The following is a 27,600-nucleotide window of genomic DNA, read 5'->3' on the forward strand; positions in this document are numbered from 1 at the left end:
AGTTGCCCAGTAGACTGTTTCCTCTCTCCCTTGGGTCCCTGAAGCTGAGCTCAACACCATCGCCCCCATCATCTCCAACTTCTTCCTGTGCTCCTACGCCCTCATCAATTTCAGCTGTTTCCACGCCTCCATCACCAACTCACCCGGTAAGTAAGACCCTCCCCCCTCATGGGAGGAGGCACCTGGGGCTGGGGTATGGAGCGGGGAGTGGAAGGCATGGATGCAGGTGGGCAGACCAAGGTCACCTCTCAAATTGAAATCAATTAAAGGGACTGTTCATATAATAACAGTAATAACAGCTATCCTTTATCAAGCACTTACAATGTACACTATACATGGATTCATGCATTGTTTAAAGTGTGCAGAGACTTTTCTAGTACCTTCCTCCACCAGTTTTAAGGTAGTCAGGAGTCTGACTCCCCAGAGAGGGAACAGAATCGTCAGTCACAGACGGGGTGGCTGCAGGTTGCACGTTGCCCAACTCCAGGCGGCGCCACTCATAGATGTTATAGATTTGTATGTTTATTACGAAAATTTTCTGGCAGATGGAAGTAAAGAGTCTCAAGGAAGACTTTTTCTAATTAGCCCCAAATCACCGGTGGGCTGGTCCTGGGGCCACCTTTTCCCTAGACCATGGACCACAGTGCCCTGGAGTTGTGCCGTGGAGCGGCTGTCACTAGTGGCGGCCCTGGCATGGCCTGCAGGTGTGAGGCTAGGCAGAGTCATGTCCTTCCCCTCCATCTCACCCCCTCGGCTCTGTGCGAGCCCCGGAAACCAGCACTGCTGTGACGTTGGATGTCCTGTGGCCGTATTTGGCCGGAGCTGGACACCTCCCCCTTGGTGTAGCCTGTTCACACAGCAGGATGCCAGTCAAGGCAGGTGTGTGGCCCAACCAGAGCCTCCAAGCCCAGCCCCAGGAAGCAGGGTGGGTGGGCGGGCACAGACTGGGACCCCAGCCCTGGGCACTGCGGGCATTGCCACCCAGGCCCTGCCCAGCTATGCTGGCCCAGGAGGAGGCTCCGGAGTGCTGAGCGTACGTCCTGCCCTGTGCCCCCCGCCCAGGGTGGAGACCCTCATTCCGTTACTACAGCAAGTGGGCGGCGCTGTTTGGGGCGATCATCTCCGTGGTCATCATGTTCCTTCTCACCTGGTGGGCGGCCCTCATCGCCATCGGTGTGGTCCTCTTCCTCCTGCTCTATGTGATCTACAAGAAGCCAGGTGTGCAGTCACAGGCTGCCCAGGGGGTCAGGCGTCCCTTCTCGCCCTGAGGCTGCCAAGCCGTCCTGCCTGTCAGCTCAGCCAGAGGGCCTGCCTCAGGCACTGTGCTCTCAAGGGGCCCCTCTGGTCCTCCAGCCTCATCCCTTCCCACGGGTTGAGGAGCCCCTGGGAGTGTGCCCACTCAGAGCCCACACCTCTACTACTAGACCACACCCCCGGACACGCAGGACCTGACATTGCCTGCCCAGGTCCATCCTCCTGAGAGTGGCCGGCCCACTAGTGTGCACACCAGACCGAGGGCTGCCTGACTGAAGGGCAGCCAGTCAAAGCCTGGACGTGTGGGCAGGGATGTCTACACGCATGCAGGCAAGGATCCCAGGGTGACAGCAATGTGGGGGTGGGATGCAGAATGCCAGGAAAGCCTAGCACTCTAAAGTAGAACCTGGCCTTCCAGGTCACTGTGAAGATCTTTTCGTCAAGGGAGGAGAATATTTTGTAGAGTCAATAGCTTGATGCATAACTTTTAAATGCGTAGCCATATTGCATGTGCGAACGTTAGGAACAGATCTACAGGCTATCTACCTGCTCCCACGGTGTTCGGTTCCTGAAGAAGGTCAACATATGTATGTCTGGTTTCTCACATGACTTCTAACCTTGCACACACCCCTCAGAGGTGAACTGGGGCTCCTCGGTACAGGCTGGCTCCTACAACCTGGCCCTGAGCTACTTGGTGGGTCTCAGCGAGGTGGAGGACCACATCAAGAACTATCGGTGAGTGCAGCCTTGGGGTTGCCTGGGATGCAGGACTGGCCGTGACCCTGCTCCGGGAGCCTCCAGGCCAAGGCCTGTCACCTGACCGGTAGACTCATGGTGGGCACGGTCCCCTCGCAGAGAGGAAACAGGGTGGAGGAGCACTGCCTAGCAGTCAGGAGACCGGGGCTGGCACTGCCCCATGGGGACCAAACAAGTCTAGTGACTTCTCTGTACCTAAGTTTCCACAGCGGAATATGCTCTGGGCAATACAAATACAAAGGGCAATACAGTCGTCCCTCAGTATCTGCGGGAATTGGTTCCAGCCCCTCCCCCCCACCCCCATCCCCCAGATACCAGTATCCTAAGATGCTGAAGTCCCTTATATAAAAAGCCTAGCATAGTTGGCCCTCGGTATCTGTGGTTCCACATCCACAGATTCGACCACCACCCTTGGTTGAATCTGTGGATGCGGATACACAGGGCCACCTGTGTTGGTGAGGGTGCTCTGGTGTTGTGATCATGAGACTGACTGAGATGAGCCTCTCCCGAGTACTCTTCGAAGCTGATTCCCCTCTTTTGTGAGGAAAAGTGTGCACCCAGGACCCCCTTCCCATCAGATCACCATGTTAATAATCAGACGTATCTATGTTGCATTACCACTCAAAGTGCCTTACATAGCCTCACCACAACCCTCTGAGGTATATGAAGTTACTAACCACATTCACAGATGAGAACACTGAGGCCCAGAGAGGTTAAATAACTGGTGCCAGGTCACACAGCTGGTGAGTGGCCAATTTTGTCTGGCTCCAACTGAGTCTGGTCGTGGCCCTTGACCATGGCCCTTGGCTGCCTCTTGACCCAGAGGCTGACTCACCCACCCAGTGACACAGTGATCTCATAAGTGATGGGCCTCCCCACTCCCAGTCTTTATTCTTTTCACACCCTGCTGGGCTGGGCAGGGCAGGAGCACCAGATGGAGCAGCAAGAGGGTGGTTTGCCCACATGCAGCATTTGGTGGCCTGAGCAGGAAGGAAAAGGGACACCCAGTGTGGTGGCCACCAAGAGAGCTGGAAAGGAATCATAGACGGGAAGACCACAGGGTGGTTCACCTGTCCTAGGAAGGGAGTCCTGGGAAGTGGTGGAACTCCAGGGGCACCTGTATTTGGCATCCAGACCCCCAGCTCTGTCCTGACGGCTCACACCCTTTTCCCTTCCCCTCCTCAGCCCCCAGTGCCTAGTGCTCACGGGGCCCCCCAACTTCCGGCCGGCCCTGGTGGACTTTGTGGGCACCTTCACCCGGAATCTCAGCTTGATGATCTGCGGCCACGTGCTCATTGTGAGTGCCCCCTGCAGGGGGGCGGGGCTGTACTCCTGGAGGAGCCCCTGGGCACCAGGTCCACCCCTGGGGGCAGCAGGAGGGACTGTGGTGCCCAGGGCAGGTTCTCTCCCTCCCCCATCCCTCTCCGTGGCTTGCCCACACTGTCCTGCCTCTCACCTGCTCCCTCCATCTTCCTTCCACCCCTCCCTCTCCCTCCTCCTCTGCTTTTCCTCCCCTAATTCCATAAAGGAGAACCAGCAATGAGCTCAGGGGACAGCCTCCAGGGCAGAAGAGGGGCTGAGTCTCAGGCCAGAGGGTGAAGGCCATCCCTGACGTCACCTGCCCCTGTCACCCACAGGGACCCCGCAAACAGAGGATGCCTGAGCTCCGGCTCATCGCCAGCGGGCACACCAAGTGGCTGAACAAGAGGAAGATCAAGGCCTTCTACTCCGACGTCATCGCTGAGGACCTCCGCAGTGGTGTCCAGATTCTCATGCAGGTGCGCAGGCCCAGGGCTTCCTCACAGGACTTACTAGTTGGTGTGACAACCTGGAAGGCGGGATGCCGTGAGGGGCTAGTTGAAGCCCCTTTTGCTGCAACAGGAGTCCCGCCTTTCTTGCCTTTCCGGATGTGCTGATTCAGGGCACTTTCTCAAAGTGCCCAGGGCCTGGGGAAACTGCCTTGGAGGCCTGTGGGATCTGATGACATATTTTGTGATTTTGGTTTTTTTGAGATATAATTAATACACAGCAAACTGAAATAGTGTATAGTTTGATAAATGTTTACATATGCAGACACTGCTCAGTGCTGTGAAACCACCAGTCAGATCAAGTTCTAGAACATTCCACTGGGCAATTCATTTTACTGTTCAGTTTTCTCATTTGTAAAATGGGATGCATGAATAAAATAACAGTTGTTAATTCTGAGTCAACATAGGGGAATCCTTTTCAGTATTTCTCAAAATTAAAAAAAAAAAGAGCATACGAGGTCTCCTTTTGGGATTATAAAAATATTTGGAGAGTAGGTAGAAGTTATGATTGCATAATATTTTAAGTATACTAAGCACCACTGAATTATACACTTTTAAATGGTTGATTTTCTGTTATGTAAGTTTCACCTCAAAAAGTAAAAAAAAAATTTAACATGAAAAAAAGGATAAATATAAAAGATGTAAGGATTAGATGACCCAGGAATACTCCAAGCTTGACATCCAAATTCAAGTCCCTTGTTATAAGAAATACTTTACTAGAGAAGCTGGAGCTGGGATAATCCAGAACTTATGGGACAGTCCAGCCGCCGGCTTGGAGAGGCCGCAGGGGAATAACTCTGGCTGTAGCTTCACCTTTCTCGTGGGTGTGTCCAGGCGGACAGGACCCTGAACTGGCGGATGTGTTTCCTAAGCCCCCATGACATGGCAGAGAGGGCAGCTGGGGCTGAGGCAGAGCCCCACCCTAGTCACAGAACAGAGCCCCGCAGGGCCTGCGACCTGGTTCCTCACCTCATCCCCTTCCCCTCTCCCCCCTCCCCCACCGGCAGGCTGCAGGTCTCGGGAGGTTGAAGCCCAACATTCTGGTGGTCGGGTTCAAGAAGAACTGGCAGTCGGCTCACCCGGCCACAGTGGAAGACTACATCGGCATCCTGCAGTGAGTGAGGGCATGAGGGAGGCAGAGCCTGTGCTCTCTCAATTTGGGCCTTCGGAGTTTCCTGGGCCTTGGGAAGTAGAGCGGGAAGCAGTGGGTACTGTAAGAAGCTGAGTCCACTGGTTCGAAGCTGAGGAAGAAAAAGACAGTCTGAGGGTTCCCCACTCTGACCTGTGAGTCATGGACACCAGGATCAGCAGAAACAGGCAGGTAACACAGTGAAGTGGGCCCAGAGTGGGCATTAGGGAGCAGTGGGGATTGTAGCAAACTGGAGAGAACAGCTGCTACTTGGCTCCAGCTAATCGTGCCCAGGCAGAAATGTGGGCCCGGTGTTGCTAGATGTAGTTTTTCAGAGAAGATGAAAATGTGGGTTTTTAGGTGAAAATCTTGTGTCCACCTGGGGACTGCAGAAGACCTGCAGATGGCCAGCTCTCGAGCTGTGAGGTGGTACCTCTGAAACCAGGCCTCCGAGGAGGCGACAAGCTTGGGAGATGGGACCAGGGGGATAAATGCCCTAGGGATTTTAGGGTTAACTCCAAACTCTTTCTCCTTCAGCTCTTGCTGTGCAAGGTCCAGAAAATGCCTACCTGAGTTGTTTTCTGCATTGACGTGGTACAGAGAGGCAGTGTGCAGGAGCATTTAAAGAACATGAGGCTGAGTGTTGGGGACCTGGGCCCTGCTTCCAGGTCTGCTGTGAACCAGCTGTATGACTCTGAGCAGTGCATCTCACTGCCTCTAACAAAATTACAACAGGAGGCAGTGTATACCTGCTTTTCAGGAACCCCCAGCTTCAACATGCTGAAACTCCAAATTGCTGGGGCCTGAAAGGCCCCTGTCCCAGAGATGTGTAATTAAAGGAGTCCAGAGAGGGCAGTGCTTAGCCTATTAGATTAGCCCTAGTGGTGGGCTCTTGGGCACTGTGTCAAACAGGCAGTAAATATACTTGTGGGGTAGGAGCCTTGTAGACATTTATATAGACAACCTATTGATGTCTTCATGAGCGAGGCCAGTCTTGTGTGCATACCTGTCCTCAGGGTTTCCAGCCTCAGCTATTTAATTCTAATCCCAGTTGGCCACTTCCTTAGTTGTGTGTCATGGGCAAGTTACTCCCTAAAACTCAGGTTTTGCATCTGTCAAATGGAGAGAGTAATTCCCATCCCCACCTCTGTTGGCAGAGTTGTGAGGAGTAGCCGCATGTATCAGGAGGACAGGGCCTGGCCCTAAGACTGGCCTGACTCAGTTTTCCCCAAGTACAGGGTCTGTAGGATCCATAGTGCCACAGACGGTAGAGCTAGAGGGGTCCTGGGGGCCTTTCCAGTCCTGCCTGCACATTATACAGATGGGGAGACTGAGGCCCAGAGAGGAGGAAGGGTATGGGGGGAGGCAGGGTCAGCTCTAGACACCTGGCCTCCTGGGGGCTGGGGGCTGGGGCCAAGGGGAGGCTGACCCCACCTCCTCTCTTTCCAGCGACGCTTTTGATTTCAACTACAGTGTGTGTGTCATGAGGATGCGTGAGGGGCTCAACATCTCGAAGGTGATGCAGGCGCACAGTAAGTCCACACCCCACCTTCTTGACACCCCGTCAAAAACAGAGCAGGATATCAGGAAGTTCTAGAACCCATTTTTTTAAAGTGGTACAGGGAAGACAGGGGAAAGTTAGTAAATAAAAGGTCACAGACTCCTAGAAAGTCAGCTTTTGATGGAGATCATCAGGTTTCTAAATGGAGAAAGCGAGGTCCAGAAAGGGGATGTGACGAGCTCAAGGTCTTGCTTCCAGCTGGGGCCAGAACCAGAACTGGACCTCAGAGGTCCCCGAATCATGATGAGAACTTTTGTAACCAGGTGGTATAAAGAGGATCTAATAGCCAGGAAAAAGGAAAAGAGGGGTGAGAGAGGGTCATGTAAAGACAACAGAGTATGAAAACACACCCAGAAAGGCCATGAAAACTGGGTGTTTTGGTCTCCAGGACCAGGATTGGGGCACTGAGTAGGGATGTGTGTTACATTTAAAGTCACATGTAAACAGGCAGATCTGAATGAGTAATTTTTAGAGGTGTGAAAGAAAGAACGCATATGAAGACAAACGGGCAGGCGGTGCTGAGGGAACCGAGAGGTGTGAACGCGACAGGCTGGCCTGGGTCTTGTTCATCCGGGTCACCGAGGGCATGCCTGGCACCCAGCAGTAGTTCACTGAATATTTATGCAACCAGAATTTACAGAGCAGTGGCCACACTCCTGACTGGGGCCGCTCTAGGCACTGGGCGTGCAGCAGGGAACAAAACAAAGTCTGCCCTTGAGGAGCTGACATTCAGGCGGGAAACGCACGGACCCAGGACTCACTTCAGGCAGCGACAGCGTCCTGAGGTGTCCTGAGGAGGCCAACACAGGGCATGCGGGCAGGAGGGCCTCTCTGAGGAGGGGGCTTGTGGCTAGAAGGGGAGGGCTGGGGAAAGAGAGCTCCCGGCCCAGGGGCCACTCACCGCGCCACCCACCACTGAGGCCTGGTGGGAAGGAGCGTGGCCTGTCTGAGCAGCAGAAGGAAGCCGGGTGGGGCCGAAGCGTGAAAGGAGGCAGAGGGCAGATCTGTGGAAGCTGAGAGTCAGGACCTTCTTCCCAGGGTAAGGGGGAGCCCGGAAGAGCCCCAGGCAGGAGAGCCTGGGAACAGAGCTCCCCCTTTTTTGCAGTTAACCCCGTGTTTGACCCAGTGGAGGATGGCAAGGAAGCCGGAGCCAGTGGAGCCAGGCCGTCTGTCTCCGGCACGGGTCAGTCCCACCGACTCAGAGGCTCAGGGCACTGTCACCCTGGGAGCAGCTAGCGATGGGCCGCTGGGGAACTTGGGCAAGGGCAGGAGGTTTTTGCTCGTGACAGTGGCGCCTGAGACCCCTGGGATTAAGCAACACGGCGTCGGGGGGTGGGAGGGGAACAGGATAAAGACTGCCAGCCCTGCTGGAGAATTCAGTGTCCAGGCATCGTGGGACCCCCACCCAGTGGGCTCTGGGGCCCAAGTCCCAACCCCTCCGAGGCCCCCCTGGCCAGGCTCCAACCGGGAGGGGCAGTGATTCTCTGACAGGCAGGGAACCTGCAGTGCAGGAGCTGGGGGCATCCTGTGCGCATCTGTGAGGGGCACAGTGGAGTTTTTAAGAGAATGGCCCCAACCCCCCAGTGCCAACCAGAATCCCAGGAGAGAGAAGCTGGGAGCAGGGGAGGGGTACATCCCAGCCCTGCCCATCCCGGGTCCCTGCTCCCGGAGTCTCGGCATCAGGAGGGCCCATTGGCGGTGCTCCGGGCCAGTCCCCCAATGCATGTCTGCAGCAGGGGCTTCCGGCCACCGCGTGCACAGCCCCGGTGACGGCAAGCCCACCTCCCAGGGCAGTTCGCTCTGTTTCCAGACACACTCGGGTATTTGGATGGGCTGTGCTCCCATGTGACCTGCCCCTCTGCTCCTGCAGTGGACCCCGAGGCCCTGGTACAGGAGGAGCAGGCCAGCACCATCTTCCAGTCGGAGCAGGGAAAGAAGACCATCGACATCTACTGGCTATTCGACGATGGAGGTCAGCGCCCCCAGGACGCCGGCTCCCCGCCGGCCGTCTCCCCTCTATGACTTACTCTCTCAGCATGCCCTTCCTGGTCACTCTCAACAAGGTTTCTGGTGGGACCTTGGAGCCCAGCAAAGGGAAATAGGGGCCCCTGGGCCCACCACTGGGCTCACAGGAGCCTGGCTGGGCCCCTCTCTTGGCCCCATGCTTTTCAACTATAACATGGGAGACTTAGGGGAGCAGCTGAGGTCAACATGAGGTGGAACCTTCAGACTGGACAGGCCCTTGGGGTCACAGGCACATGACATAAATGGGAGAGATGGCCTGGTGCACAGGAAAGCTGTAGGGATATTCTTCACTTCCCAAAGAAAAACACTCTCTCCCATTTTTCTTAAAGCATATCATTCTCAGCTTTATTGTTCCCACCCTTGATTGAGTCCTAGATACAGAGAAAATGTTCTGTTCCTGTAAGATATATCCTATTATATATAGGATGTGATAGATAGTATTGAATGAGCACTTACTGTATGCTTGACACTAAGTGCTTGCATGGGTTAACCTAATGCAATCCCCAGGTAGGAACGATTATTAACCCCCTTTACAAATAAGGAAACTGAGGCACAGAGTAGTGAGGTCATTTGTGGATTACACAGTGATAAGTGACAGCGATCTAGATTTACGTGTGAAATATCCCAACTATTAAATGCCAGCTCACTTATTTAAAAGCATCGTGCAGGCCAAATAAACCCCAGCCCACAGAGCCCGGTGTTTCACCCCTGGTTTAGTCTGGCACACTCATTACAGAGGTGGGTACACTGAGGTCCAGAGAGGGGAAGCGGTTTGCTAGTGGCAGAGCGGGGTGGGAACTCAGAGAGGGCTGGATCCTGAGAGCATTTTGCTCTTGACTCATGAGACCCTCCTTGCCAGGCCTCACCCTCCTCATCCCCTATCTCCTCGGCCGCAAGAAGAGATGGAATAAATGCAGGACCCGCGTGTTCGTGGGGGGCCAGATCAACAGGCTGGACCAGGAGAGAAAGGCGTAAGTGGGGGACACTGTGTGGGTCGCGCGGGACCGGTAGGTGTCATCCCAGCGCTACCCCAGCCTGCCCCCGCCTGCCCCCCTGCCCCGCCCTCCTCCACTGCCCCCGGGGGCTTGCCCCTCTCAGGTCACAGCCGTGGTGAGGAAGCTGTGGGCAGGAGCAGGTTTCTCCCCATTTCAGAGGTGGTTTTGGTGTCCTGTCCCCCTTTAATAAGATGCACATGCCCTAGTCCCGGCCATGACAGGGAGAGCTGTTAAATTTTAAACCCACAAACCTCAAGATTTGTGTGAAATGAAGGATGGAGAAGGCCCCTCCTCCTCAGAAATGAGGCGGAGCTTAGAATCTTTCAGGGCAACGTCCCCCCAAGCTTGGGTTGCTGCCCGTGGTGAGACCAGAGGTGACTTCATTGGCCAGGATAAGGGGCAGCAAATCCTGAAGAATCTCTTGGTGAGAAGTGACTTAATTCTCCAATTCTGTGGCTGATTCTCTGTCTAAACAAGAGGAAGCAGGCCTGGCTGGAGTGCTTGGCAGGAAATGGCATCCACCAGAATTTAGTGACGTCGGTTTACTGGCTTTATTGGTCACGTCTTTCTGGCAAGAGATGCTGGTTTTCTGTTTAAATTGTGATGACAATTTCCTTTCAAGATGTATCTAAGTAAGAATGTGAGTTGACTTAAGCTGAGAAGGAAGTAAATAGTAGGCACGTACACAGGTGTGGAGGTGGCAGGAATTGGGCAGGTGGCACATGTGTGCCTAGATTTTGGGCACCTGCTTCTTTAGAGCAAGGTCAAGTGAGGTCTAAGGTCGTAGGATGGAGGACTGCTGGAGGGTGCAGCCGGGCTGGGAAGGATGGGGTGGGTGGCTTGCCTCAAATCATGCAGTTAATTAACCAGAGAGAAAACCCTGCCCAGCCTTTAGTGCCCGCCATGACGCCCCAGGGTCAGGACCCCGTGGCTTGTGCCACTTTAGTCCTATGCCAGGACCACATCCCCACGACCCCTTCTGAATCACCCACTGCATGAGTTAAGGGCGACCGGCAATCCCATCTCGTCCTCACCCCCCACTGAGAACTTCTCTACCGGAGGGCCCTTCTCAGCAATGCAGAGGAGAACATTGCCTGGGAGACACAGCATCCGCTTCCCTGTGCTCTCCAAAAGGTAAACACACCTCGAAGGCTGCTTTGCCCTCTCGGCTTCCTGTTCCAGCTCCGACTGAAAGCTGGGTTCAGCAGGTTTAGTTTAGTTCAAGGCTGCAGCACTGTGGGGTCACAGGATGTCTTTCAAGCAAAGGGTGTGGAATCTCCTCTGCCTCCCAGCTGACTCTGGACCAGGCCACGTCCTCTGCCTTCCTCATGACTGCCTCCACCCAGGCCCTGCCCAGGCCTGCCAACCAGCACTGCACACCAAGATGTTTGCCCACAGCTCTGCTTTCCTGAGTTCACTCCCAAGTTCAGGGACCAGCAGTGGCTTGACAGCTGGGCCCCAGCCTGCTCCTTCGGGCTTGTCTCCTTTTTGTCCCCTAGCGTGCTCCACACCACCCCAGGCAGCCCCTCACTGCTCCCACTCCATCCCCTGCACCCCTATGTCTTTGGTCATTTGGACTCCCCTCCTGGGGTGCTCACTCCCCACCAACTAGTCCTGGGGCATCACCGATGCTGTGTCCTGCCCCGGGATTCTGATGCAATGGGCGGGCTAGGGCCGAGGCACGTGTACTGTTTAGAAGGCTCCTTGGGTGATTCCAGTGTGGACACCCTCTTTGGCCTGTAACAGTCTTACCCACCATTCACCATCCAGCCAGATCACCAACTCCTCTGTGAAGCCTTCCCTGACTGCCGCAAACCACAGTTGGCGTCTCCTCCCTGTGGATGCAAAGTCAGGGCCCTCTGGCTTGCTGCTCTGGGTTCTGTACTTAGTTCATGTGTGTTATCTGTTTCCTCAGCCACCCTGAGGAGTTTCCTGCATTTGGCCTCCCGTCCCTTAGACCCTTCCTTCTCAAAGTGTGGCCAGTGAACCAGCAGCCTCACATAACCTGGGTGCTGGTTAGAGATGCAGAATCCCAGGTCCCAGCCCAGACCAGCTGGATCAGAATCTGCACTGTAACACAATCCCCAGCAGGTGCTCAGACATTAAAATGTGAGGCGCCCTAGTCCGGAGGTGGCCACTAGATACTTAGGACAATTCCTTTCCCATATCACTCGTCATCACCTGACCTGCTTTATCAATATTCATTTATTGTCTGCCCTCCTCCCAGGTTAGAATGTAAACTCCCCGAGGGCAGGGTTTGTTTTGCTTGCTGCTATATCCTCCACAGGAGCTCAATAAAAACTCATTGAATGAATGAATACATTAAAAAAAGAAAATCTCCGTCTCCCAGGATCATTTCTCTGCTGAGCAAGTTCCGGCTGGGATTCCACGAAGTTCACATCCTTCCCGACATCAACCAGAAGCCGCGGGCTGAGCAGTGAGTCTTCTGTGTTGGGGGTTCCAGGCAGAAGGGTCAGCCCTTTCTGGTGAGCCAAGGGCAAGGACATGGTCCTTCCTGCCCCCACCTAGACTGGGCTCATGGAAAGAAAGAGGAAGGGTCGAGTGTGCAGCCGTTAATTTCTGTTCGTGTTTCTTCCCCCTGCCTGCTGGTCCTTTGCATATCAGAGCTGTGGTCTTTGCCAGAAACACACCTGGGCGGGAGGCCGAAGAATGTTCACATTTATCCTTTTCACACACCAAGTGTTTTTGAAACTCTTACTGGTGCACATCATGGCTATTCTGCCCCTCGAGCAGAAGCCGGTGTTTCATCTGCCAGGGACACCCCCCCCTACCTACCCCACAGACCTGGGGGCTGAGGGAGTCTCCAGCTTCACACTTCAGGAGCCCAGGCTGCTTGCTAGTCACAAAAGGCTGATTTTACCTACACTGGTTTTCTTCAGTTTTCTCCAACCCCTGGATTGTTTTCATAAAACAGTGGTGCTCAAACATCAGCATCACCTGGAGGGTTTGTGAAAACACAGCTTGGGGGTCCTACCCCCAAGATTCTGAGTTAGTAAGTCTGGGGTAAGGCCTGAGAATGTGCAATTATAACAAGCTCTCCGGTGCTGGTGCAGGCACCTCACTTTGAAAACCACTGTCTTAGACAATCCGTGTAACATGCTTAACTCGGCGCCCAGCCCAGAGTCGATGATCAATCAATGCTGGATTTGTGGCTTCTGCCTGCTTGTAGCTTCTGAGCTCTTTCTGCATCTCGACCTTTCCCTGCAGTCCCAATCCGCTACAAGCTGCCTCCTTCCTTCTCTGGGCATTGCTTAATTTAAGTGCCTGAAAAAGCGACTGTGACTGGCCCAGCTCATCCCTTCCTGCCAAGCTAAGGTAAAGGCCACTGGAAGGCCTATTTCTTGGCTACCTTTGGTCCAGTTGGCAGTGGCCAGGAATGGCAGAATCATATGCCCCGAAATACACAGCTAGAGGGTAGCTCCTTCTGCAGGGGCCATGGCAGAGGCACATCCCTTCCACGGGGCTGAGGGGTGCTGGAGCAAACAGAACGGAAGGTGCAAAGGCCCTGAGGCAGAAACATGGCAGCTGTGGCCCCTGATGTTATATTAACCCACTGGCACTTGGAGGGGAGAAGATGTCGAATGGTCTGAGGGACCACTCCCACTGCCCGCCCATACAATGGCAAGTGGGAGGACTTTAAGCAAACTCCTGTGTGAATTTGTATCAGGGCTCAACTGTGGGGCCAGAAGGGATGATTTACTTTCCTAATGATTCAATTTTATATTCTTAAAAGAAGACATTTACAATAGGATTGCTTTATGTCACTCTGTCTACATGAGGTTTTCCAGAACTCTATCTTCTCCATAAAGTAAGGTCTGTCCTGACCTCTTTAGCCCTTGTTTACCTGGAGAGGGAAGGAAATCAAGAAGAGAAGAAAGGAACTATTTAATAGTGATGGATATCCTGACTCTCCCATTCTCTCAGGGCTGTGCTTGAGCTACAGGGGCAGAGATGAGTACATTGCAGCCCTGCCCTGCAGGGTTTACCCCGGCTTAGGTGTAGGGAGGACATCAAGAGCCATCAGAATGCTGCAGACAGGGACCAGAATGCACAGGAGGAAAGGTCGTCTCTGCTGGTGGAGGAGCAGAGCCTTGAGAAAGGCCATGAACAGAGATGGGGGAAGACGTTCCTCAGTGGAGAGGATAGCGCAAGCCAGCATGCCTTCCCCATCCAGCACATATTATCTTTAAACCCCCCTTTGTCCCTGCATCTGCCTCCACCTCCTGGACCATTTCTCTCCTCCCTTGCACAGCCAACCTTCTCCAAAGTGATGCTACACTCTTTGTGGCCGCTTCCTCCCCATCCCTCATTCTCCAGCTCACTCCAGTCTGGCTGCCCTCCCACTGCTCCACTGAAATCACTCTCTCCAGCCTCGGCCGTGACCTCCGCACCACCAGATCCGCAGAGCCCACTGCTGTCCTCATCTTTCTCTGCCTCTCAGCGGCATTTGGCACAGCGATCCTTCTTGAAACAGTCCTTCTTTTGGCTTCTAAGACGCCACCCTCTCCTGGTTCCCACCTACCTCTGTGGTCCTTCTTTCAGTATCCTTTGCTGGCTCTTTCTCCTTTACCTGACTTACACTTGTTGGCATCCCATTCTCCCCTGCACTTGCCTTGCTCCGGACACACGGGCTCCTTCGCTGCTCCTCAAACAGCCCAAGCATGCTTCTGCCTCAGGGCCTTTGCACCTTCAGTTCTGTTTGCTCCAGCAGCCCCTGCCCTGTGCATAGCTGGCTTTAGAAGGATGGGCATCCTTGGGTCCAGGGAGGTCTTCCTGCCCAATTAGTCCCCATCCCGGTACTCAGTTTGTGCCTTCATAATACTTCCAATCTGTATTTATTTGCTTATTTGTCGCCCAGCAGACCGTGAGCTCTGTGAGGATGGGGTATGTTGTCTGGTTTGTTCACTGTTGTGTAGCACAGAGCCTGGCACAGAATAGTGCTCAGTAAATACCTGGGGGACAGACAGGTGCGTGGAGGTGGATCACAGGTTGGTCTTCGTGGACGACTTGTGGAAGTTCTGTTGAAAGTCAGACCCACCCGTCAGCGCTGAATTCAACACAGAGGCTGCTTTGATGTAAAAGGCAGCGTCAGAATGGGTTTCAGCCTGAAATGTATGTCCCCGTGGCACCCGCTTCCATCTGCCTCTGAGGACCTGGTTTCCCTGGAAACGGGCATCTCACCCGGTCTCACTTGCTCTCTCTGTCCCCAGCACCAAGCGGTTTGAGGACATGATTGCGCCCTTCCGCCTGAATGATGGTTTCAAAGACGAGGCCACGGTCACCGAGATGAGGCGGGACTGCCCCTGGAAGATCTCGGATGAGGAGATTAACAAGAATAGAATCAAGGTGCAGGAGAGAGAAGGGCCTTGCTGGGGTGGGGTGGGGGTCCAGGGGCTCCCAGGCGTCAGCACCTGTGCCCCATCTGTCCTGGGCTTCCTTAACCCCCTCCCCGACCCTCGATTCTACTCTTCCCGCCCCAAGCCTCTGAGGTGTCCTCAAGCCATACATGCTCGGGCTGACGGGTGACCCTGTGGTTGATCTCGCAGCCTCCTTGGCGTGGGAACCTGGTCCCCCTGCCCATTTTGAGTCACCCCCCCCCCCCACCTCCCGGCCGTGGCAATGGACTGCCCGAAGTCCTTCTCCCTCCCCTCCCCTGTTCCTCCATGTGTGCAGGAAGGGATGCATAAGGCAGGTGGTGAAGGTCAAGGCAAAATTTGTCCTGTGGGCCAACAGAGCTGGCTGATCTTCTCCCCTTAGCTGCAGACCCCGCCCCGCTTCCCAGGCAGCATCTTCAGGACTCTGACAGGGCCTAAGGGAGAGTGGTGGCTGCCAAGGCCATTTTTAGGTGGGGTGAGCGGCTGGGGGCCTGGGGACCACAGTCCTGCTCCCCGTGTGCTCTGGGGCAGTGGTTCTGAGGGGCAGTGTGACATTTGGTGACTTCTGGAGACATTTTTGGCTGTCACCTCCGGGGGCGGGGGGCGGGATTGCTACTGTCATTTAGCGAGTAGAGGCCTGGGATGCTGCTAAACACCCCACCGGACAGGTCCACAGCGAAGAGTGATTCCACCCAAAATGCCGACCGTGTGACATTTAGGTGAACCCACTTCCCCTCGGTTTTCCATTCTCTCACATGGGGTGTCCGTCCGCTATGAGACCCTGAGTGTCAGTCGTTTCTGAACAATTTGGAGACAGGCCTTGGGGTGGGAGGGAGCCCCACACAACCCAGCGCCCCCCCAGCTTTGGGGAATTCCCTGACCCAGCAGCCCTGAGGCCCCAGACCCTCCCACAGCTGCCCAGCTCCTTGGAAAACGCTGAGTAAAGCGTCGTGTCCGCAGAAGGCTCTTGCCCACTCTGTGACGGGAGAGGTGGGGCCATCCACCCCTGCTCCAAGTCCGCCTTATCAAGTGCTTCCCCTCGGCCTGGAGCTTTTGCATAGATCATCTCCCTCAGGCCTCCCCACATTCCCCGGGAGAGGGCACTGCTGTACCCATTGCTCAGCTGTGGACAGTGGCGCTCAGGGAGGTGAGGTACCTGCTCAGGCTCTCTGCCGGGGACTCTCAGGGCTGAGATTTGAACCCAGCTTTCCCAGCCATGTGAGGTGCTCTTCCCTGCCATGATCCGCTGCTCATGGTAATAAAGTCAGGAAGGAAACACCCCGGGGCTTCTCCAGGAGGTGAGCTTGGCATTCACTTACCTCCTCAGGGGTGGGAGAGTCTATAATAATTTAGGGGCAACAATTCACACCGCTGGTTTGAGATGGTCAAAGAGGCCCCTGGGCTTGGCCGGGACCGCTCATCGGACATGGGAAGTGACCACGTGGCTTTTCCTCACCCAGTCCCTTCGGCAGGTGAGGCTGAACGAGATTCTGCTGGATTACTCCCGGGATGCCGCTCTGGTCATCATGTAAGTAGCGCCCTGAGGAAGGAGAAGCCTGTCGCCGAGCCCAAAGGCGTCAGCTCTGCAGGGGTGGCCACTGGCTGAGGACCCAAGCCTTCCCCTGTGAGGATGCAGGGCCCCAGGCTCCTGTAAACACAGCCCGAGTGTCTCCTCACCACGCGGCCAGGCCTGCATCTGCCCCATGCCCCTCACCTGAGCGCCAGCTGGCAGAGGTCTTGGGGCCCCAGTGTCCCAGGTCTCACCGACTCCTCTCATCACCGCTTTCCCCTTATCCACTGCTTTTTCCTGCCAAACTTGGCTTGACAAAGGGGACCCAGCTCATTCCAGAAGAAAATCGATTCCTAGTTGTTTGGGAACCACCCAGCCCTCCTTGGCCACTGGCCACCCCCAATTGATGTTGGTGCCAGGTCTAGGCAGTGGAAGCAGAGCCCGGCCCCAGCCCTGGCTATTCCAGGCTCCGTGCCTGTCAGCCCCTCGGGCTTCCGTTGCTGCTGCTTGTGTCTGGTTAGGAGCTGCCTCGCTAGGGCAGGTATTGGCTGAGGCTGAGTGGAAGATGAGGGGAAGGTGACAGTGGCACAGGGAATCTCAGGGTGGCAGAACACGGCTGGGAAAGGCCCAGCTCAAGAGGCAATGTGGGCATTTGCCAAGCGGAGTACCTGACATTTCCTGGGGTGAGCCACCTGCGGATTCCGGATTCCGCAGGACAGCCGGGAAGCCTGTGGAACCTGTTTGTTCATACCCGGAAATCAAGATGGAGCACACGATTTCCAGGGCCCCGCGCACAATGAAAAGGTGGGGCCCCTTGTTCAAAAGTGATTAAGAATGTCAAGATAGTGACAGCAGAGCATGAAGCCCAGCCTGGGACCTTTCTCAGTGGGGGGCTTTGTGAATGCACAGGTGGCTGCCCACGGAGATGGCTCTATGAAGCCACGCTTCCTGGAGCTTTTAGGAAGATCATTTTTTGTACAAAGTGCTTCATGTTGCCTTTGATGTGGGGACTGTGGTATAAGGAAAGTGGGTTTATCTCCAAGCCTCTGGCTAACATCTTGCAGAAAATGTTTCTAGGGCCGGGTTAGCCTGGCTGTAGACTGGGTCAGACGGCAAGACGGTGGCAATGGCTTCACCCTGGGATGGCTCCCCGACTTTCCCTGGGTGTGGCACCTGTTGTGTGCCAGCCAGGGGGTGTGGGCGTGCCAAACCACCTCTTCCTGAGTGCCACCTCCAAAACAGATTTACGTTTTGTCTCTGCCATTGGCCAGCCCACTGTGTGGCCTTGGGCAGGTAAACGTCCTTCTCTGAGACTCAGTTTCCCTGATTATAGAGAAGAGTTAAACTAAATTATTTCCAAGTCTCTTTTTCACGCTAACATGCTATGATTCTAAGTTTATTTGCCACTAAAATGAGTCAGTCTCTCAAGCAGTAAGATGAGGAATTTCATCCAGGGAGGTGACTACCTGCTGGCACCTCTCCCTTCCCACTCCTCCACCCCCTGGATCTCACAGGGAAAACCAATCCCCCACCCACCAGTCTTTGTGGGATTGGCTGATACAAATAATCAGGAGTCCAGTCACCTTAGAGGAGAGGCCTGCACACAGCGTCCCACCCCATGGTGGCGGCCGCAGCTGTTGCCCAAAGGGGCCCTGGCTGCCAAGCCAGCTCCACTGGGAGGGCGCAGCAGCTGCGCTGCTCAGTCTCCAACCCAGAGACGTGCCCGTAAAAAGTTCACTCTGAGGGTCACCTTCATCAGAACCACCGGGGCCCGTGGAAAACGGCAAATTCCTCAATTCCTTCCAGATCAGGGCCTGGGGTGGGGCCCAGGAGCCTGCATTTCCCAGAAATTCTAAGGATGAAAAAACCCTCCCAAGCCTCCATGAAATGACAAAAATCACATTTTCCAGCACGTCAGAGAGCGCACTTGGACTCTTTTCTAGAGCAGCTTTGAGGCAGAACTGGCTCGTTTGCCGTCTACTAATCAGCGGTTTATCTGATTAATGGCCCACAGTTGAGCTCAGCTTAACCTGCACTGCTGAAAAACCAGCCTTGCAACCAGCCCAGCAAACTTTGACCACACTAACAACCTACTTCTGGCATAACTTTTGGATCTAGACTCCTCTTTCTTCTATAAAGGCTCCCTCCTCAAAGCCAAATAGTAGTAGTCAAAATAATAGTAATCAACATTGCATTTTATCGATTGAGCCTCTATGACACTCAAGGCATTGGGCCTTATTAATTTTATTTTTTTATTTTTAAACAATTATTTTGAAGTATAGTTGATTTACAATGTTGTGTTAATTTCTGCTCTATAGCAAAGTGATTCCGTGTTTTATATATATATATATATATACACATTTTAAAAAAATATTTATTTATTTATTTATTTTATTTATGGCTGTGTTGGGTCTTCGTTTCTGTGCGAGGGCTTTCTCCAGTTGCAGCAAACGGGGGCCACTCTTCATCGCGGCGCGCGGGCCTCTCACTGTCGCGGCCTCTCTTGTTGTGGAGCACAGGCTCCAGATGCGCAGGCTCAGCAATTGTGGCTCACAGGCCTAGTTGCTCCGCGGCATGTGGGATCCTCCCAGACCAGGGCTCGAACCCGTGTCCCCTGCATTGGCAGGCAGACTCTCAACCACTGTGCCACCAGGGAAGCCCCCACATTCTTTTTCATATTCTTTTCCATTATGGTTTATCATAGGCTATTTTTTTAAGGTTTTTTTTTTTTTTGATGTAGACCACTTTTAAAGTCTTTATTGAATTTGTTACAGTATTGCTTCTGTTTTATGTTTTGCTTTTTGGCCACGGGACGTGTGGGATCTTAGCTCCCCGACCAGAGATCGAACCTACACCCCCTGCACTGGAAGGCGAAGCCTTAACCACTGGACCGCCAGGGAAGTTCCTATCACCGGATATTGAATATAGTTCCCTGTGCTATATACAGTAGGACCTTGTTGTTTATCCATTCTACATATAACAGTTTGCATCTGCTAATCCCAAAATCCCAACCCCCTGGGCCTTATTAATTTTCAAAACTCTATGAGGTGGTTCTATTTTACCCCCATCCCCTCCGCAGCACACACACTTAGGAGATGAGGAAACTGAGTCTCAGAGAAATTCAGCACCTGCCGGGATCTCACAGCTGTCAAGTGGCAACTGGGTTTTGAAGCCTGAGATGCTGATTCTGAAGCATGGTTATCTTTCCGCATCTAGATTTGATCCAAGGCTGCCTTTCTTTGTGGCTAAGAGATGCAGTTCTAAACAAAAAGCTCCTTTGTTCTGGAGCAGCTTTATTTCTAAAGATTAGTAGCTTACAGCACACACATCCTGTGAACATAAATAGAGCGTGTCATTGGCTGGCACTGGGGGAGACTGCCGAGGGAATCAGTCGCATGGACAGGAGAACAGGGTCCGCCCGGGGACGGAAAGGCCACAGCAGGAGCTATGGGAGTCCCCTGCCCTGGATAACGCAGCCACCACTCCCCTCGTGGTCTTTGAAGTTTCTGAATTCAGTCCCGGAAAATGATGTAGAAGTTCCCGGAAGGCATTTCCAGCCTTTAGCGTAACTGTTAAATCAGGAAAGTTTGCTTTCCATATTCCCACTTCCCTTTTCCCTGGAAAGGCACCACACAAACCCAAACACAGTCTACTAACTAAAGTGACACTGGCTTAATGGAATGTCCTTGTTCCCACCGGGTTCCCCAATCCTGGAGACCTTGCTTTTTAAGGGAGGATAGTGTTTGTGGCAAGTGAAGCTTTGAGGATGGAATTTTAAAGAAGGGACAGCTGTTTAGGGACCTCAACTCACCTTCTCAGTGGAGGCGGGAGTTGCAGTGAGCAGGGGCCGCTGGGATGGAAAGATCCCAGGACCTCGGGTCAAGTCCCAGCTCTGCCACTCACTGGCGGGTCATCTTGAGCTGGTAAATAGTAATACGTGGTGACAGTACTGCCGACACTGTGAAGTGCTTACTCCGTGCGAGCGTTTTTGTGCAGCACCCTTCCTGAGCGGGGTTTTCGTTAGAGCTTACAAGCATCCATGAGGGAGGCATGTGTGTTCTCACTTCGGGGAAGAGAAAGCCGAGGCTCAGGGCCAGTGAGCCATTTGTCAAAGCCAGGTGGCTGAGGAAGTGGCAAAGCCGTGACTCCTACAGCTTCTCTGACCCCAGAGCCAGGCTCTGAAGCCCACTGTCACACAGCACCCTCCTTTCTGCCCAGTTCCCTCAGCTGTTCCCCAGGGTGGTTCTGAGGTTCAGATGAAATAGTACCTGTGGATGTACTTTGGGAAAACAAAGTGCAGTCCCATGTAAGGTGCTGGTGCCCCAGCTTCACGTAATGCCAGCTGGCAGCTGCGACGCTGCCACCTCCAAGAGCCAAGCGCAGGACGGCCGCGGGCGTCACCACGCGTCTTTGGAATCTCAGTGTGGTGGAAAAGTCACTTCCCAACATAGCCATGAAAATGTGGCTGAAGAGCATTCCCAGGGCATGTTGTTATTTGCACAGCGTTGCGGTTCGGACAAGGGGCCCTTCCCAGGCGACAATGGAGTCCTGCTCCCAGGGCCATACCTACGGGGCAGGGGGCAGGACCAGGCCGCTCAGCTGAAACATGTGAACATATCACTTTGTTGTGGCCCCAGGCAGGTGTGTAGCTGGAGAGGCGAGGCTGGCATGACCCGAGTGGCCGGATGAGTGGCATACAGCCTCACTGTGTCAGACTGTGTTCTAGACACAGGCGGATAAGACAGACCCAGCCTGCTCGTGAGTGAACATACATTCTAGTGGGGGGAGACAAACAACACACAAATAAATAAAAATAGGATTTGAGAGTGTGAAGTGCTATGAAGGTAATGAAACAGGGTGACATGATAAAGAAGGATGGGAAGATGGGATCGAAGAGAGTGATCAGAGAAGGAGGTGCGCTTGAGCCAAGACCTGAGGGAATCGAAGGAGCCAACCCAGTGAAGAGCTGGGGACACTGCCTTCTGAGTGGAAAGAACGTCACATGCCAAGGCCCTGGGGCAGGAGCAAGCTTGCCATTTTTTTCAGGAGTGGAAAGGAAGCTTCTGTGACTGTAGTGGAGTCAGTGAGGCTGCGGGTGGTGGGAGGTGAGGTTGTGGAGGCTGGTGGGGACCAGATCATGGGGACCTTACAGGCCATGGCTTTGTTTAGAAACGCGTTGTGGGAGTTCCCTGGCAGTCCAGTGGTTAGGACTCAGCGCTTTCACTGCCAGGGCTCAGGTTCGATATCTGGTCATGGAATTAAGATCCTACAAGCTGCAGGGCGTGGCCAAAAAAAAAAGGAAAAGAAATGCTTTGCGGCTGAAGGTACATTTCAGGTCATGCTTTCAAGGAGAGCAGCAGGTCATTCTTAAGGTGGCTGGGAAGAAAGAGCTCTGAAGGGGCCAATAAATGGAGATGCTGTTCAGAAAGCAAACCAGGAACTGGGCCGTGTGGGGAAGGCCCCTTGGTAATTCCCCATCTGCTGCTTCTTCCTGCCCCACAGCACCTTGCCCATAGGGAGGAAGGGGAAGTGCCCGAGCTCGCTCTACATGGCCTGGCTGGAGACGCTGTCCCAGGACCTCAGACCTCCGGTCGTCCTGATCCGAGGAAACCAGGAAAACGTGCTCACCTTTTACTGCCAGTAACTCTGGGCTCGGCTGCGCCTGCCCAAAGCCAGGGTGCAGGGGGCGCCCACCTGTCCACGGGGACAGGACACATGCCCCATCACACTTTAAGGGGTGGCATCTGATGATCTGATGGAAGAAGCTGGTACATTTCCAAATTTCAGCTAGACCCCACTCCCATCAGACAAGTCCTCTGGGCTTTGTTTTTCTGGGCTGGAGAAGTAGCAGGTGGAGCTGTCTGGAAAACTCTCTGGTGGATTCATATTCCTTTTAAGTTTTCTTTTGCTCTTGATTACAACAAATTAAGATTTCAATCTTTGATTTGTATACAAATTTGAGTCTGAGTGCTGAGTGTGTGAATTTTGGCAGTTTCTACAGACCTTTCCTGGGAGCACCCCCTAAACACGCCTCCCCCCTCCAATGTCAGGAAAGTGGGCAGCACCCCACCTACAGCCCTTAACAGGGGGAATACGGGGCTCGTTGAGCCTCCATAACAATGCAAATTTATTTAACCACCTCTCACTTCCTTCGCTTTCAATAGCACGTCTTCAGTGTTGTGGTTGGTTCTTTGGTAGACCGGGACTTTCAAACTTTTTCAGACTGCAACCCACAGTAAGAAATCTATTTTACATTGAGGTTTGGAACAAACACAGTGAAACTGAAGTGTCACAAAACAATCCTTATCCTTACTATGAGTGATGCACTTTGGTATTTTCTATTCTTTCTATTTCTTGTTCTCCTTTTAATGTTGGTTGCAATCCACTAAAATGAGTTTGGGATCCACTAATGGGTGCTGACTCATGATTTGAAAAATACAGCTTAGACTTTCCTCTGTGCCCTGTGTTTTTCTACACAACAGGGAGTTCATCTAGTTGGAGAAAGGCCATGGTGGGCATCCCTGCCATTTCCCCAGCTCATCCCACAGGGAAAGAAAGGGAACCAACAAAAACACCAGGAGGAGGGGTATGGATGGTGGGTGTGTCAGGAAAGAGCTTCAAAGGAGGGGCATGGTTTAGGGAGTCTCGTGGAGGAGTGTTAAATTTCAGGTTTGGTTGGGGGTGCAGGTTTGGTGGGTCAGGAATGGGGAAGCAGAGAGGTGGGTGTAAAGATGGCAACATTGGGCAAAGAATCAGAAAGGGCCAAACCCAGCCCAAGGCTGGGTGGAAGGACAGGGAGGAGGAACCACCAGTAAGAGATGGAAACAAAGTAGCAGAGGGGGCTGCAGTGCAGGGAATGTAAGATGGGGCTCAGAGAAGAGAGAGAACCTGGGGGAGACGAACCTTGCTCAGGTAAGTGTGTTCAGGTTACTGTGAATGGAACCCCCCCAGAGTGTTTGCACCACCACCTGGGATGCAGGAGCAGAATGTACATTAAGGTATGTCCAGTGCTGGGGGGTGAGGCTCTCTGAAAGGGCATTTCAGCTCAGACGTACCCAAGCAGCATAAGGGTGAGCTGTTGGGGGATTCCACTGGCTGAGCCTTCTTCCAATAGCACTGGGGTGGCCAAGGAACCAGGCATCTTGGGGTCTGGTTGACCCCCTCCAAGTGCACTGAAGCACCCACTTAGTCATAAAGGCGAAAATCTCTTTCTTGGGGTTGGGACTCAAAGGACTTTAGTGTTCGTCCCACTGCAGAGACCAAGGCCCTGGGTTCCCAGGCTGTGATAAGCCCCGCTGTCCTGTTACTACATCAGGCCTTTGCTGAGGGAGCCGGAGCGCCTGGCTGAGCTCCTGAAGGACGGAGAGGGGGCTGCCTCTGAGCCGTTCAGTGGACCTGGACCAACTGCAACTCCAGATAAGGCAAAGGCTCCATCAGGGAATGCTTGCCTTTCTAGAGCCTCATGGAAAACCATTTCCTGGCAAACAGGTGCTCCCTCCTCTGACCTCAGGGAGACACTGATTCAAGAACAGAGAATGCTTTGCCTTTGGGAATTAAAAAAAAAAAAGTTCACCATGTTGGAAACCAAATGTTGAACAATGATAATAGCTTTGTTTAAAAAAAAAAAAAGGCTTTGGGGACTTCCCTGGTGGTGCAGTGGTTAAGAATCCGCCTGCCCATGCAGGGGACATGGGTTTGATGCCTGGTCCAGGAAGAGCCCACATGCCGCAGAGCAACTAAGCCTGTGAGCTACAACTACTGAGCCTGCGCTCTAGAGCCCACGAGCCACAACTACTGAAGCCCGTGAGCCTAGAACCCGTGCTCCGCAACAAGAGAAGCCACCGCAATGAGAAGCCCATGCACCACAGTGAAGAGTAGCCCCCACTCTCCACAATTAGAGAAAAGCACACACGCAGCAACGAAGACCCAATGCAGCCAAAAATAAATAAATAAATTAATTAATTATTTTTAAAAAGCCTTGGACTTCCCTGGTGGCACAGTGGTTAAGAATCCGCCTGCCAATGCAGGGGACATGGGTTTGAGCCCTGGTCTGGGAAGATCCCACATGTCGCAGAGCAATTAAGCCTGTGCTCTAGAGACCATGAGCCACAACTACTGAAGCCCGCATGCCACAACTACTGAAGCCCGCACGCCTAAAGCCCGTGCTCCACAACAAGAGAAGCCACTGCAATGAGAAGCCCATGCACCACAATGAAGAGTAGCCCCCTCTCGCCACAACTAGAGAAAGCCCGCGTGCAGCAACAAAGACCCAACACAGCCAAAAATAAATTTAATTAATTAATTAATTAAAAAAAATTTTTTAAAGCCTTGAGTTAACAGTAAGGTGAAAAACAATGAAATGAATAAAAATACGTTTACTCAGTCAACAGAATTTATTTGTTTTGGAACACACTGTGTTTCAACTATGCTGAGTGTTATGAAAAAACTGTTGTTTTTTCAACCCTGGATTGAACTTCGTGCTGAGCTTCCACTGGTTCTGTAGGTCATATTGCCAGATTTCCACATGGACATTTACAGGAGCCACTTGTTTTCCCTTTGCTTCTCTTACATGTGTTTGCAGACACACAGGGAACCTGTTTTCTTCAGTCTCTTTTTTTTTTTGGTGGCCGTGCCGTGCGGCATGCGGGATCTTAGTTCCCCAACCAGGAATTGAACCCGTGACCCCTGCAGTGGGAGCACAGAGTCTTAATCACTGGACCACCAGGGAAGTCCCTTTAGTCTTTTTAAAAGTCTCCCAAAAAAAAAAAAAAAAAAAAAAGTCTCCCAGAATTTTCAATCTTGCCTCAAACCGAGGGGTGGAGAGATTGAGTGGAAAGAGCCACAGCGTGGCCACCAAGGAACCTGGACTTGAGTTTCTGTCTCCCCCCAAAACTGGCTTGTGACCTCAGCTATGCCCCCTTAACCTCTCTGAGCTTCGGTCTGTGAAATGAGAGAATTGGACCAAAGCATGTGTCACCAGCCAGCTGGCCTGCTGCTGGCTGTGGTTTGGCCCACGCGTGGTTGATCAAAGTTGTGGAAGTGAGGGGAGGGGTCGGGGGGAGGACACATTCTTCAGCCCCCCCCCACTTGACCCACCACTTCCTGTTGCCCTACTGTGTGCTCAGAGGCTCTGAAGGCCCTCCAAATCATTGTTGGGCATAGTGGGCCCTGAGAGGGTACGAGATTTTGGTCTACAGTGTGTGTGTGTCTTTCTCTGCTTTTGGACGAGTAGATACTCCACGTCAGTGAGTAGTCCACCCTTGCACTGTGCATGGAAAGCCACAGAGAGCTGGGTCATCAGAGCTGGGGCCCAGCCCCCCCAGCAGCCACAACGGCCACTGCAGACGGGACTCCTCATTTATCTCCCCCAGGATCCACTGCTCAGATAGCTCCTGATTTTCCCCTTGGCATTTCAGCCTCCAGATTTCACATCCTCTTTCAGTTCCTGCCCAGACTTGTCATGGCTTTGACGTAAGTACAGCAGTGCCTGTTTTCCACCAGATAGGCTCTCTGAGCTCCGCCTCCCAGGCAGAGAGCCACGGGTCTCATTAGAGCATGGAGAGCCCCATTTGGACTGAATTCCCTTTTACACACCTGCCTGGCCTCTCGTGTGGCTAGGAGGGAGAGGTGGGTTTCACAGGGAAGAGAACAGCTGGAATGTTCCAGAAGAACCACCTGGCTGGGAGGCCCCCAAGCACATGCAAAACAGCCAGGTTTCACTTGTAGATGTGTATAGCTCAGGATATCAGAAAATACATACTGCCCACTTCAAAAGTGTTTACAGAAACTGGGCCTAGGAAAGCCCAGCCACCGGCTTCATTGTTAATTGGCCACTTGAAGTGAGGGTCAACCTTATGACTAAAAATACAAGCATGACATGAGCGCCCCTTCCTGAAAGGGTGCCACAACAAACTCAGTTTCTAAAAATATCACGTGGTAGAGCATTAAGAAGAACCACCTGGCCAGGAGGCCGAAGAGCAGAACATCATACGGACGAAAGATGGTGGCAAGAAAGGACGAGTGGTTTTCATTTTCTCATAGGAGAGTTACAAAATAAAACACTCTTAAGGATGCAAAAGAGGGAGCAAACACTAAGGTCAAGGGAATTAAGAAACTCTCTCTAGAGAAAATGATATTTAAAATAGGTTTGAACAGTCAGTAGGATTCTATAGACAGAAATAGGAGCTGGGATGGGAAAAGGTAACCCAAGTGGCAGGATGCCTTGAGCAAGGACCAGAGTAAGAACAGCTTACTAGGTATGTTTGGAGAACAAGAAATAAGCCAGTCTTCCTGGTGTATGAGGGATGCGTACCCGGGGAAAATAAGATTGAGAAGGTTATAATGTGCAAGGCCCCCACTGAGAGGCTGAGGCGCTCAGAACTGACTCAGGGGCACTGGAGAGCCACTGAAGGTGAAGGGGCGGTGTGAGCCTGAGGAAGCTTGGCCAGACAGGAGATGGAGGAGGCTGGAGGAGAAAAGGCAGGGCACCCGGAGAGGAGGCTGTGCAGAATTGCAAAGGCAAGTCAGCAAGTCTCAACACTCTAAGAGTGGCGGAGAGCAGGGAAAAGAGGAGGAAGGATAGTATCTTCCAGAACTGGGAATTGCCTGGATGTATGTGTGGAAGGAACAGGGCCCCAGGAGTTGAGCCTGGGCAGCTGTAAGAATGAACAAACCATGTAATATGGAGGGCGAGGTAATAGGCTTTCTGCTGGAGAAAATGAGCAAGTAGGTGGGTTTGGTTTTGGACACTTGAAGTATGAAGACATCCCAGTGGTCAGAATTGTGGTCCCGGAGCTCAGGAAGAGCTCAGGGTGTCCAATGTTAGCCTGACACTGTAAGAACAGAGACCATCGTAGATTTGGGAGTCAACACTAAAAGACAGGAAATCGAAGTCATACCTTGGGTGAGATGACCAAGAAAGAAAGTAAAGAGAATGGAGAGGGCTGGAGGCTGGACCTTGGGAAGGGCTACATTTAGGGGTAGGAGGAAGAAGAGGCAGCCAGCAAAGCAGCCTAGAAAAGATCATTGGTGAGGCAGGAGGAAAACCCAGGTAACCAAGGGCCTTAGAAGGTACCAGAGAAGAGATCGAAAAAGCACAGTATCGTCGACCCTCATGGCAGCCGACTGCAGAAGTAAAGCTGCTGCTGAATTGCAGTTCTGGGAATC

The 27,600-nt window shown here is 53.1% G+C and overlaps 1 protein-coding gene across 5 annotated transcripts in view; it reads left to right on the plus strand.

Moving 5' to 3' along the window:
- SLC12A3 (solute carrier family 12 member 3) overlaps positions 1–22,840 on the plus strand; it is a 37,677-nt gene extending 14,837 nt beyond the window's left edge. For 3 of the 5 annotated variants that reach the window (XM_036834508.1, XM_036834512.1, XM_036834509.1), the window contains 15 exons: positions 45–146; positions 1,063–1,218; positions 1,890–1,989; positions 3,196–3,307; positions 3,648–3,788; positions 4,826–4,932; positions 5,485–5,541; positions 6,397–6,479; positions 7,614–7,691; positions 8,379–8,480; positions 9,393–9,504; positions 11,879–11,965; positions 14,760–14,895; positions 16,385–16,452; positions 21,937–22,840. In XM_036834508.1, coding sequence (XP_036690403.1) covers positions 45–146; positions 1,063–1,218; positions 1,890–1,989; positions 3,196–3,307; positions 3,648–3,788; positions 4,826–4,932; positions 5,485–5,541; positions 6,397–6,479; positions 7,614–7,691; positions 8,379–8,480; positions 9,393–9,504; positions 11,879–11,965; positions 14,760–14,895; positions 16,385–16,452; positions 21,937–22,078 — 1,583 coding nt within the window. In that variant the 3' untranslated portion in view covers positions 22,079–22,840. The remainder of the gene's footprint in view (positions 1–44; positions 147–1,062; positions 1,219–1,889; positions 1,990–3,195; positions 3,308–3,647; positions 3,789–4,825; positions 4,933–5,484; positions 5,542–6,396; positions 6,480–7,613; positions 7,692–8,378; positions 8,481–9,392; positions 9,505–11,878; positions 11,966–14,759; positions 14,896–16,384; positions 16,453–21,936) is intronic. The other 2 variants (XM_036834510.1, XM_036834511.1) reach the window with 1 other exon arrangement.
- Positions 22,841–27,600: the final 4,760 nt, after the last annotated feature.

Source organism: Balaenoptera musculus, chromosome 19, assembly GCF_009873245.2.
Source record: "Balaenoptera musculus isolate JJ_BM4_2016_0621 chromosome 19, mBalMus1.pri.v3, whole genome shotgun sequence".
In the NCBI taxonomy this organism is placed as follows: domain Eukaryota; kingdom Metazoa; phylum Chordata; class Mammalia; order Artiodactyla; family Balaenopteridae; genus Balaenoptera; species Balaenoptera musculus.